The 13,550-nt window shown below is 49.2% G+C and overlaps 1 protein-coding gene across 1 annotated transcript; it reads right to left on the minus strand.

Annotated features, from left to right (window-relative positions):
* Window positions 1-6,123: 6,123 nt before the first annotated feature.
* LOC144934046 (uncharacterized) lies at window positions 6,124-12,580 on the minus strand. Its single transcript, XM_078859411.1, has 2 exons — window positions 11,998-12,580; window positions 6,124-8,460 (listed from the first exon to the last, which is right to left on the minus strand). Exons 1-2 carry the CDS (start codon window positions 12,227-12,229, stop codon window positions 7,787-7,789), a joined length of 906 nt encoding a protein of 301 aa, XP_078715537.1. The 5' UTR covers window positions 12,230-12,580; the 3' UTR covers window positions 6,124-7,786.
* Window positions 12,581-13,550: the final 970 nt, after the last annotated feature.

A 13,550-nucleotide genomic window follows, 5' to 3' on the forward strand; every position in this document is an offset into this window, starting at 1 on the left:
ACGAGACGATTAACACAAGGAAACGTATCTCTCTAATCTGTATTAGTGTCTGCATCTCTCATTTTTCAATCATTTTACCACATCCCTACTCGAGTTTTCTTCTTCTCTTATCTCACTCACCTCAGCAATATCTATTGTCTGCATCTCGTGATAGTACTCGGATTTTTTTGAAAAAATATATATCAGTGGAAAGAGAATGCCACCAGACGTAACTTCTGCTAAGGATTCCCCAAAGGACAAGCACCACCACTTCCCCCCCCCCTGTCCAATTTCCCCTCCCCCTGGACGCCATCTGGGCTCATCTGACCCCGCGGGGTCCTGTGCAGTTGCATAGCCTGCACACTGTGTAACTGTGTCCACTGCCAAGCAGACGACACAAACAACTCGGGATATGCTAACTCCGTGCGCGTTGAGCTTGACTCCGGTGTCGGGTTTTGTGCACGGACGTAACCACCACCAGCAGCAGAGCCATCACAGAAATAACTTGGCCATTCCTATGTGAGTAGTATAACGCCTACAGGGTGGGTTAACGGAGGTCACAATGCATGGCAGTCATCGTCATCATTAGCAGCATCACCGCCAGCCATGGCCAATCCACCGCTGGATGAAGGCCTCCCCAAGTCGTCACCATCTCTCACGATCATGTGATGGAACAATCCGCCCAGCGCCTGCACACGAGCTGATACCGTCGGTTCATTTCCTCGGTGGACCACGTGGTACTGATGATGTGATTAATGACCGTCTGTGAGCCTGTCTGTCGGTCATCACTTGAGTAATTTTAGCATTAGCTAGCAGTCAAGTAGCTCTCTGTTTGAGTGGATGTTGATGCTGAGATTCGTATGTACCTTTGAAGTAAGTACAACAACAAAAACGTGACAACATATTTAACCAGGCTAAAGTTTGGGGATTTATAAATGTATCGTCTGTTTTCATTCCTCGAATTATTGTTCAATTGAGAGTTGGCAATAGCGTTGCAAAGTGATCATCTTGAGTAACATGTGGGGACAAATTGAGTCTTTTGGAGGGCTTAAACTGTGATATTTCTCGGATTTTTTCTCGTTATATTTACAGATTTTGCATCGCGATGAAAATTAGTGATGTGCTCCAAATGTGTCTCAGTCGACTCAATATTCACACGCCATCCGAATAGCAGTTGCATTGAGAATTGTGGTTACGGTGAAGTTTTCACGGGGCAAATCAGTTTGCTCAAGTGGTCTATTGGCTGGAATATAGCAGATTGTACAAGTTACATTCCTGGCCAGTGTCAACTCAGCACCATCATCACTCATTAATAGACTTGGGCAAACGTCATCGTGTTTGCTATCTGTTTCCAAAATGAGCAATTTGTGCGCAAAAATGGACCGACAAACATTGGCTACTCTTGTTTGAAGAACATCACGGGGACCTTTAACGTCCACTCTGAAGCGGTGGGATTTGAACCTTCTCAACTGGCTGAAATCGTGCGAAAAACCCTGCACCATGTCACTGCCCCGAAGATGATGATGATGATTCCACAAGTGGTGATAACAACATTGACAATGCTTATAACAGTGATGATTATTGATGGATGAATAGTTGATTTGCATGGATTGCTCGCGATTGAGTCGGCTGTAGCTTGACTTTGTCTAAGGTCCCATTATTCTCAACATCTCGTCACACACTCAGGGCAAATTAAGCAGCGTGGAGAGTTTCACGGGCGTGCGAGACTATTCCGTGACACCATGGTGAGCTTGCTATGCAAGCGCTATGCTCAGTATAACCACAGCGTAGTAGGCAACTGTCACAAGGTCTCATTTGGAAGTCGCATGACCGGCAATTTTTAGTCCAAGCACCGAATGTGTATATTTCGCACGCACGATAGAAGTAATAATCATAATGAATGTCTCTACCAGTCTACCTATTAACCCTTTCCCATTCTGACGACGTATACATACTTCATTGAAATGGAATCGGAAGAAAAAATACAATAATTTTGATTGGTACCAAGGCTCCCACAATGCCATGCGGGAGGGCGTGTGGTACAGTTTGGCGCCAGCTATTATCGAGTGCGGTCGTGTCACTACGGTTCCCTGCGGTGAGTAACATGTCTTTAAAAACAATGGCGCTACTACGCCTCTATAAATAAAATTAACGCTGAACGCTTTCGCGTTCCGGGATCCAGTGGTGAACGTGACCCACCCTGTAACTTGCAGACGTCTCGGAACGGGCAAGGGTGAATCTACCCACTTGAGCGGTGGTGCAGTGCTGCGTGCAATGAGCTTTGAACCTGGCTCCCTGAGTTTGTTCCCCAACCACGGCAAACATCTTAACCGGTCCTGGGCCTGCGCTCCCCCCCCCCCCAGACTTTACCAATCTGCACTGACCAGCGCAGTGAAGTATGGTAAACCCCCATGACCGTCATGGGGGGGGGGGGGGGGGTGAGGCCTTCATCTAGCAGTAGTTTGACAGAGGTTTATAAATTATGTTTAATAATTAAAGTATCGTAGTAATAGGTTTTTACCCTTTCAACTGGTACAAAAACTGACACCTTTATACCAGTTGAAAGGGTAAAAACCTATTACTATATTTTGCCACTGGTAAAGGAGATGTCTCATAGTGTAATTAAAGTATCATCGAGTGAGTCTGTGTTACATTTCAGGATAGTCTAATTTATCGCTTAGATGCTAAAATGTGTGAGAATGAAATGATGTATCATTTATTCGTGAATTGGTAATTCGGTGAACTGGACGGAAACAATCCACACAATGGTAAGTCGTGAAAAGTTGAGATTGAAAAGCCTGCCTTTCGTTAATATTCTCTCATCTTTAATATTCTCTTCATCATCATCATCATCAGCCATGGTCAATCCACCGCTGGACAAAAGCCTCACCAATCCTCCGCCATCTCTCACGATCTTGCGCCGTAATCCTTTTTATCCAGCAAAATAGAGACGACACTCGATCACTTGTGTGTTCCAATACACTTTTTGTTTCCGTGTTATTTTTATTTTAGTTCATGTAAAAGCTCACGCTGTGGGACTAGGCACATCGCTGGCATCTTAGAGCAAGGACCATATTTCACGCTTTAAAGAAAGAAGAAAAAAACCGAGAAATACATTCAGAACAAAAAGACAATTGTCAAGGCAGCACGAAGCTCAATCTTCTCTGCTCGGAGTGAAGGCAAAAAACCCCCGTATCGCCTTGAACAGACTGTTGGGGCGAGCGCTGTTAGCGAGAACCTATTAAGGCCGGCACCGCACACGAGGGTGTGGTGGCACCACGCCCGGCTGCCTTTGTCACCCGAGTGGTGATGTTTACACACCGCACCAGGTACTCATTTGAGGCTGAGTCTACCTAGGGGAGGCCCAGGAGCGGCTCAGAAAATCGTCACTGGTGTTGGCCGTTAGCGGAAATCAAACTCGGGTCGCCGGGTTCGTAGCGCGGCGCGTTAACCGCTGCACCACCGCTCCTCACAACACACGTTGCACGTACACGCACGCACATTACACGTACGTGTCTTTCTAAAACTATATTCGCACCGATTAGGGACAACTGAAACACACGACGTGCAGATCTCTTGATGCTTCGGGAAGTTTGTTGCTGTCTTTTTGCCTCTATTCAGGGGGTCCGCGTTGACTTGGTTGAGACAGTCGCAATGTTTGTTTGCGGGCACAAAATGGATTTGCTACTTCTCAGGACCCTGGGAGGAGGTGAAGGTGTCGGCTCAGGGAGGAGGCCTTCATCCAGCAGTGAATTGGCCATGGCTGGTGGTGATGGTAACGAATTAGTTTTTTTTAATCCTTTATATTAAGTTCACTTGCTTGCTTGCGCGCTTACGACCGTGCAAATATTTCGGTCGTTTTTTAACCCACTTCCCGTGATCCAATCGAGCTGACATTTTGCACACAGACTCGTTGTGCGTGACAATTTATTTTCGTGAAAAAATGTTTCAAAAATTTTACACTTTTTAGGAAAAAAATATATGTATTTAATTACCAATTGCTTAATGGTGGCAGGCAATCATCTGACCCATAGGTGGCAGCCATCTCAAGCCAGAGGACGAGAGGACTCTAGCCGCCACGCATATAAAGGATTTATAGTGAAAAACTTTGTTTTTACGGGTTAATTTTTTTCTTCTTAAGGAGTCTGCATGAGCATTGAGTCGTCCTTAAAGAGCCGGAAGCATTTCAGATTTACAGTATTGGCCGAAATTAGTTTGAAAGCATTACTCCCAAACCACGTTGTATGTGTGTGCGCACAATGATACAAAAACAAGTGTCCAAAAAGAAAGTACGAAATATCGTACAGAAAAACATTCTTGTATTTTTTTTTCCACATAAACAAACACATTGCAGTCACATTGTTACAACTCTTTGATATGCCAAGAGAACGGTGGCGCTCCCATCAACCGCTTGAGGACAGCGGCTGGTCGCCGAGCGCGCCCTCTGTCCGCTCGTGGGGACATTCAAGATGACCCCCCCCCTGCCGCTCACACAGTCCAGTGACAGTGGCCACCCGAACCACGCAATGGATCGGCAGCGGCCAACGACTGCACCAAACCACGCCCGCTCTCCGGCAGGACCGGACGGTGTTATTCGCGCCACTCCCAAAAGCTATTATCCCGTGGCTCGCATACTTCAACCTGGACGTGCGCCAAACACGTACTCGCCATGCTCTCGAACAGTGCTTATTCATCTTCACTGCGGCCTTGAACGCCGTTGGTTCCCATTCGTTAAAGTGTGTAATAATGTTAATACGTACATGGGTTTAGTGAAGCAAAGTAATTGGACTTACATGCCCCGGCTTAATTTGTGTTTTTAATGGTTTAGCTTCCAAAACAAAATCTGGCCACATCTCGCTCCCCCAGAAAGGGCATCTCGCACCCCCGGGGGGTTGCGTGCACCCCAGGTTAAGAAAAAGAAGAACCACTTGCCCAGAGAGAAGAAGAAGACGTTTCCATGTTAACGGACAATCTTGTGTCAGTGCATGAGTGAAACGCCAACACGTGCAATGGAGGTGTGCACGAGGAGCTTGACGCGAGTGCATGGCCACGCCTGCAAGACGATGACGATGATGACGATTGCTCTTTTTCTCTTTTTTTAATGGCCAGTGACAGGGCCCATCGGCAGCGGGTTTGCCTCTCGCTGCAGATGATCACGGATGAAATCCAGTGACCGCCCTGGTTATTATTGCGGTGCATGTACACGTGTTGAACTTCTTTCGCGCCGTACGTAGCCGACCGTGCTAATCGGAGGTGCGCACCGTCTGCTTCACTCACAGTGGCCGATACAATGATCGACTCGCGGGATTCGCAAGAGTAGGTCAATGTGTAAGTCTCATCACGGGTCAAATTCGCCAAATAAAAAAATATACCTGCAAATTACCCGATTGGGATAATGCATACCAATCATCATCATCATCATCACATCCTCCTGCGAAAACTTGGCAAGACCCTCCTGAAAATGAGTCACGAGACTCGGCAAAGGCTTTTTGGGGTAAACAAGCGCGATGATAACCCTAATAATGATCCTCGTTTTATGAACTAAGCCACGTGTGCAAATGCATGCCCACGCTGCTAAGTGCTCTGGGTAATAGCTGCCGCACATACGTGCGTGCGTGCGCGCGTGTGCACGCATGCGTTTAGAGGACACGCAGAGTGCATGTGCAACAGGTGTCCCGACTTTATAAAGTGCAACGCAGCAAAGTCAGTGAACTCCCCCCCCTCCCTTTCCCCCCCTCCCCCCACAACTTCTCGCTTCCTCCCAACAGGCGTCCCGTGTTAAAACGATACCACATGCCGACCTACATTTGTATCCAAATTGTGAAGAGGCTTGTGGGAGCTGTGCACGCAGATGTATATCGAGACCGCAATATGTGCCCCACATTTAGCCTATTAGCTACCCCCAAGTGCGAGTGCATCTGCGTGTTTATTTTTGGGATGTTTGAGCCCACTGGAGACCCAATTGTTTAAACATTTTCTTTCAAGATGAACGCTTTCACTTGGGTTAATATTTAGAACCACGGCCGGCCTAAGTGTTGCATAAAAAACCGTGACAGAAAATTTGGACGGATCTCACCCCCCCCCCACTCCTCCCTCCAATCTCCCACCGCGTGTGCCTCAAACCACCAACACGTTCCCCGCCACCACCACCACCACCACCCCCTCCCCCAAACCATTCACCTCTTCCGCAGCCAAAGCGCCTTCTACGACGACCAGGTTTGCCCAATTTCATCGTCAAACTATTCCTGTTACCGTCAAAAGGAACGATGGGGGGGGGGGGGCGGCGGCGGCGGGAGAGGTTTGTGCTACGAACCCGTCGACCTAGAATTCTATTCTCGGCCACGGATTACCGCGGAACCAGCCCTGGACCCGTCACCAAATTCCTTCAGGACCCCCCCCTCCCCTCCACAACGTGTGGTCAGGTACGGCGAGAGGACAGCCGTGACCAACACGCCATGACCAACACGGCGAGAGGACCGCTTCACCCAGCAGTGGATTGACAAAGGGGGCATGCGTTGTAATTGAATTACTGAATGGCAGAGACGATGTTCAAATGTGTGCCTGTATGTGTGTGTGGGCCACCACTAGTGACGATTGTCTGAACCGGTCCCGGGACTCTGCTAGGTCGACTCAGCCACAAATGATTACCTGGTGCGATGTTTAAACATCGCCACTGGGGAGACAAAGGTGGTCGGGCGTGGTGCTGGCCACCCACCCCCTCGTGTGCCGTGCCGGCCTTCATAGGTGCTGCTCGCTAACAGCACTTGCCCCAACAGTCTGCTAAGGCTTTGCAGGGGATTTCTTTGTCTCTCTTTGTTAAAGTAAACTTTAGTTTTATTTTACGAGGTAAAGTACATTATTAGAATGGCATGGAATGAGGGGGTAGTGTGACTCTAACCTAAATACTGTACGTATCACAGCTTAAAAAGCCACCGGTGTTATTACTTTAGCGTTTTCATTTCCTACTGTATGTGTGCCTGTCCGTTGCCGCCAGTGATTTTCCAAGATTCAATTTCATCATCCTGCCACGGGAAGGGGGTGGCCTTAAGTTGCCCTGCAGAAGCCATGGAGGCAGGGGCCAAAAAGTCACCAACGCAAATCTAAGAGCTCTGGTTTTATTTAAAATATAAAACTAATTCTGGAATCGGTCAGTTGGCGCTGAAAAAGGGGGGGGGGTGGTAACGTCTAAAAGGGCCACCACTTTGTACTTTGTTATCCATCTGAGCGCCTGACATTCATGTCTGCGAAAAAGATCTTTGCAGCTCATCGAATTTCTTCCAATATAAATGAAACATTCTGATTTTGATGTATAAATAAGAGTTTAAATTAGCCACGGTTGCTTTGTCAATCCACTGCTGGGCGAAGTGCGTGTCGTCTGTGGGGGTTGTTTGACCATATTTTACCTCCCTTGCCAGGGAGGGTTGCTGAATGTGTGGGGTGGGGGGTGGTGTGTGGAGGGGGAGTCCGGGACCGGTTCAGATGTCGACTGACCTCAAGTCACCGGATCCAGATAACCATTGCGCCACCGCTCCACACACCGCCTGTATAACACTGCAACGGAAGAACTCGCGCGCTCGTCAACAACACTGCCTTGTGCACCGCTGCCAACGCAGCATCGCCAAACGATTTGCGTAACGTTACAATGGCATCGAGGGTGCCTGAATTTGAATGCCAAAATAACGACAATATAAAACGATCCCCTCTCAAAACCACCCACTGGTGTCATCATACAAAGTGCACCGAACCTGGCAACATCTTTCCTCCAGAGTAACAAATCTCTCCACATCGGAGCCAATTACACGAGTCCTCAGCCAACTACAGGAGTCCTCAATGCGTCTTCCTCCTCCTCCTCCACATCCTCCAGGGCACAGTGTTCCTCGGGGTGACGGTAGAGCTTCCGCTTGATGATCCTGAACCCGCCGCTCAGCCGCACCGTCCGCTCCGCCGAGCTGCGCGCCTCCGCCACCAAGCGCCGCAGACACGAGCCGGGGGGCAGCAGCAGCGGCAGGCGCAGGAGAGCGTCGCTCCAGCGCCACGCTCGCTCCCGGCGCAGGAGGACGGTCACCTCGAACGTCGGCGCCCGGCCCGGGTCGAGCTCCAGACGCGCCAGGCACGGCGCCGGCGGAACGTCACGTGACGACGAGGACGAGGACCGCGAAGGGGCACTCTCCAGCGGCGGTAGCAGCAGCACGTGAACCACGGCGCCGGCCAAGCCGCAGGGCTCGCGCTCGGCGGCGCGCACCACCAGCCGGGCCACCCGCTCCAGGAGGCGCTCGGGCGCCAGGATGGTGTCGCAGCGCAGCGGGCCCGACTTGGCGGCCGCCAGGCCCGCCTCGAGCCGCGACGCGAGGCGGGAGCACGCGGCCGAGAGGGACGCCTCGTGAGCGGGGCCCGGCCCCAACCACGAGGGGTCGGAGGCAGCGGATCTGGACTCGAACCCATCGGCCCACGGGTCGCCAGCGGCTTCGAATGAGTCGAAGTCTGCAGGAACAGGGTGTCGTCATCGTTATCGTGTGTGTGTTGAACTTCTTTCGCACCGTACGTAGCCGACCGTGCTAATTGGAAGGACAACAAGCTAAACACAACAAGCAGTTCTTAAGAAATTAGTTTTCTGTCTAGATTTAAAAGGGCATGGCTCCAGTGACTTTCTAATATCGGGAGGAAGCGCGTGTAGAGTGAGAAGCGAGAGGAAAGGAATGGCACAAGGTTCAGGAATTGCAATTGGTTCTCAAGGTCATCGTTTATTACTTTTGTTTCACGTAATTTTATAAGACTTTGTAAATCCACTGCTGGATGAAGGCCTTCCCACGCCATTACAGTGTTTGAGCTTGCGTTCAATTGGTAGACACGTCAAGCCGGTGGTGTGTCGTCGGTATTTGCATGATAGTGCTCAAGTTCAGTGGGAGCCATGCACAGGTGAACCAGGAAAGCTGAAATCGCAGCGATAGAGGTTTAATGATTCAGGGAGGGATTTCACTATATAACACTAATTGGAAACGCATTCTACATACGTTTAACAATTCCCAGATCTCAATTCCAGAGATTAATTGTCACAGGGGGTTGTTATACCTGGGGAAATGTATAAGATGTATTAATAGAGAAATAGGCTCCTGCTTAAAAACGTAATGCTTAATTAAGAGCATTGATTGATAATCGGGTAGCAACGTTTGCACGCAACTACACTGATATATGGACCGTTAGGCTGCAGCCTATTCATACATAAAAACTCGTAAAAGTGGCATTTAATTAAACATATGTATTTAGCATGCAAATAATCACACCGTGGCTCGTATGCGCAAACAATTTGCATAAGCAATGCAGAATTGTCATTTGCTATTTTACCGCAAAGGGGATATAAACAGCAGCCTTCATTTGCATGTGCCCGTGCTAAGCGTGTCATGAGACCTGTATCCAATCTCCCGGCTTCTCTGATTCCCGAGTTCTTAAATTGGATCCCCACACAGGGACACCGAAGGCAGGCGAAGTCGCACGTGCACTTGGCAAAATATGCCGAGTGGGTCTCGAGCCCTGAATTTTGAGTGTCTATCCATATTCTCTTTGCCAGTGGCAGACATGTATTAACTCTGAGCTAATTGGAATGTGTTCCGATCTCGTCAGATCTTGGAAGCCAAGCAGGGCGAAGCTTGTTTAGTGCTTGGATCGATGACTGCTTGGGAAAAAAAGGTGTTTTTTTAAGCATGAGATGTGGGATTGCTATGAGATCAAAGTACGGAAATATATTTTTTTTATCTTTCTGTGTGGAGCTTTGAGTGTCACCGGGCATTCGTGGAAGGAATAAGCCAAACAATTCATCCAATGCAGGAATCCGACTGATAAACAGACTCCGTGAGACTTTTCGTTTGCAAACAAAAGGGCTTTGCTATTGGTATTTATGGGGCAGTTTAAGTGCAAGTAACGTTCGAGCAGTAATTAAGCCCAAGCAGGCATATCATACTTTCGTTCAGCATCAGCCATGATCAAACCACTGCTGAAGGCAGGCCATTATGCCTTCATAATTTTGCAATTTATTATTGTTCAATATGAGAAACCTAAGATATTGTAACTTATTTCAACAAGATGAATCTCGACTCGGCCGTGTATATGGCTCTATACGAGTGTGTCGTCCTCTGGAAAGGAGCGTTAGGTTTCACGGATTCTATTACCTGAGAAACATGAGTTTAGAGTATTTGGCTGCCATACATTTCCACTTCGTAGAACTATCAATTGTGGCCAAGTCGCTCCTGAAACAGAGATATATAGCTCATGGGCCTTACTTGGTGAAATAAAAATAGTTTTGGTTTGACCTTCGTGCAACCTACGACACTCATAATTCCATGGGCTCTAGACCAAATATTTTACTTCTTGGGACCACCTGAGATTGATTAGACTTGAATAGTAGCAACATCTTTGAATAGCAAATAAAGTTGAACCATTCAACAACGTTATTTAATAAGTATGTCATACTTCACGACACTGGTCAATGCGGGACCATTCTTTGTCAAGCCTCTCACCCGGGGTATACCTGGCCAGGATGGGTGCCCCATACCGCAGCATAGCTACTCAGGTCTACACACCACTCAAGCCTCTCTCGTCGAAGAGGTGTTATCTATAATCCACCAATATGAGCGTTTAGTTTTGGTGCCGTTTCTGAATTTGTTTATTCATATTTTATTCTGCTTGGTAGCAGGGTTTCCATTTGCTTAGAAGTGGCTGTTTATGGGATTTGGTCTCCAAATATATAATTAATGTACAGCGTTACGTGATGCCATGAGCACGAATGACACTAAAAAAGTGAAAGTATTATTAGTATTATATACAGAATATGTTATCGATAAACACGCATTGACCACCATCTGCGGTACCGAATTCTGGATGTGTTGCCCATGGACTACACATGGACAATTGCGTGGCGGTGGCATCTCAGTGCATTGCTCCCCTGTGGTGTGCGGGTTCATGTCAGCCGCGGTACTTTTCCATTGCCTCCAATGCACGGGTAGCTCTGGCTTGTTGGGGAAGCCTACGGCTGCAGTACACAAAGTGCCCAGCAAAGGTGGCACGTGTCTTTCTTTTAACACCCTGTTTAGCCAGAAAAACAATATCGTGGAGTCTCAAGACGTGTTTTTCAAGGAGGGTCCTGCCAAGTTTTTGTTTGCAGTTCGGGGCGATGGCTTCTAACTCTATCCCGATTGAGTAATGTGCGGAGTTACTTTGACGCCGAAACACAGTGGCCCGCTCTTGCGAATGGCAACAAAGCGGGGATCTTTAACGTCCACTGTGAAGCAGGCGGCAGTATTAATTAGGGCAGCCGCTGGATTGGCACTCTTGAAAAAAATCGGCGAACGCGCCAGGGCTATGCCAAGTCACCGCCCCGTGGTCTCCACGCGGATGAAAGTCCAAACCCAACGATTCCCCCCCAACCCACTGCCACCCACGCGAAGTTTCATAAGCAGTGCAGTGGTAATCCACAATGCCCATTTGCTAAACAAGCCCTCGGACTAATCGCAAGGCGTATAACGAGGATGCAATGTTTGTTAAATTATATTTTGTATAAGGAGCTGTAAAACCGATGAGTACCAGGAGGACGTCTATTGTCTGTGTATTCGGTGTGAAATGTTTCCTGTAATTGCATTAACCAGGTGAAGCATCAAGATGTCTTATTCAATAGCGTCCAGGCAAATACGTTGTTGACTACCTTTGCGTGAATAATTATGAAACCGGATCGAGGCCACCCACGCACACATAAACGGGCGGAGAAACACTTTAACGAATTGAAGTATAACATCCTTAGAGCCATAGAGTGCAGTGTACTGCCCATGCCTGCAAAGAGTAACCGCGTCTTCGCGAACCACTAAGCGGATGGATGCCAAAAACGCTGTACAAAAAAAAGCGTTCATGCGGAGCTGCGTTAAATCGCATGCGACTTGGAATCGAAAAAGAGTTTAAGAACCCGTGGTGTGTACATCATTGCCGTGAATGCGTGAAAGTCTTGCAAGCTTCAAGATCGGTAGTTCAACTCACGGCGCGAATTCTGATCCGCCTTGTGCCTGCCGGGCGCGATGTCCATGTGGGATGTGGCTGCCTCTGCTGCTGCTGCTGCGTCGGGGATGATCGATTCGCGGGGAACCGGCGACTCAACCCGAGACCGAAGCAGCACTTTGGGAGCTCCGGGCAGCCGCGTGGAGCGCTCCTTCTTGCAGCTTCCCGCTCCCTTGCCGTTGAATGTGGCCACCAGCGTGCTTCCGAAGATCATCTTGGCCGTGACTCTTCCGATGTTATTTTCACAGCGTAGAGACGAACACACACACAAACACACGCACAAACGCGTACCCGCTCGTGCACGATGGACAGCGAGTGGTGTAACTCAGCGGGGTGAGGGAGGGAGGGCGTCAAATTGTTCGAAGTTATTGTGTTTGTGCCGAGCCCGCTTAGAAGTCACCCAACCGCGGCGTGTCGTTCCGTTCGCTCGCAAAAGTTAGCGACGCACAAAAAGCGTCCCCGCGGTGACAACGCCGGGCTCGTGCCTCTCTATCCACGACACACACAGACACAGACACCGCCCTCTCACGCTCCCTCCCGATCCTCCGGTTCACCGCCTTCTCGCTTGCAGCTCGCTCATAGAACACTTGGCAGCGGGAGCTCTTAAATACTAGAAGGATGCACGCAGCAAATCACGTGTGCGCGCACCACCCCCAATGTACCCCCCCACCACCCAATGCACTGAACCCAACCCAATCTACCCCCCCTACCCAATGTACCCCCCACCCAATGTACCCCCCCACCCAATGTACCCCCCCCCCCACCCGATGAACCCCCCCCCACCCAATGTACCCCCCCCCCCACCCAATGCACTGAACCCAACCCAATCTACCCCCACCCACCCAATGTACCCCCCCCCCTCCACCAAATGTACCCCCCCACCCAATGTACCCCCCCTCCACCAAATGTACCCCCACCCACCCAATACACCCCCCACCCAATGCACCCACCCAATGTACCCCCCCCACCCAATGCCCCCCCGCACTCAATGCCCCCCTCCCCTCCCCCCATATCTCCCTCCCGCCACGGTGATCTTTACGCCCGATAGGAAACCCGCTGCTTGACCACGCCCCATTGATCAACACGCTCAAACTACTTGCTCACTAACACGCTCCGCGTTCACTACATGCCCCCACACCACGATCGCATTTCGCGATTATTATGATACTAATTAATTAATCGATGATTATAAATAATACCTCGGTGAAGGCCTCCCAACGCTATGTCGGTCATGGGAGTTGCGTGACCATACTTCACCACGCCGGTCACTGTGAGTCGGTCGGGGGGTAGAGCCTAAGACAAGTTGATATCACGTGTCACTTATGTTAGCCTTGGCTGGGAATCAAACTCAGTTCGTCGGATTTATAATGCAAGACGTGAGCTAACCACTGAGCCAAAGCCTCCACGCTCTTATACTATTTTTCGATGTAAAGCGTTCGTGACTGCAGGGATTCATCTTCTTGGTTCTTTCGGTAAAGTCACGTAGAAGGGAAGTAATAAAATAATAAAAATAAAACATAATAAAATAATTCTCA

Source organism: Lampetra fluviatilis, chromosome 9, assembly GCF_964198595.1.
Source record: "Lampetra fluviatilis chromosome 9, kcLamFluv1.1, whole genome shotgun sequence".
Classification (NCBI taxonomy): Eukaryota; Metazoa; Chordata; class Hyperoartia; order Petromyzontiformes; family Petromyzontidae; genus Lampetra; species Lampetra fluviatilis.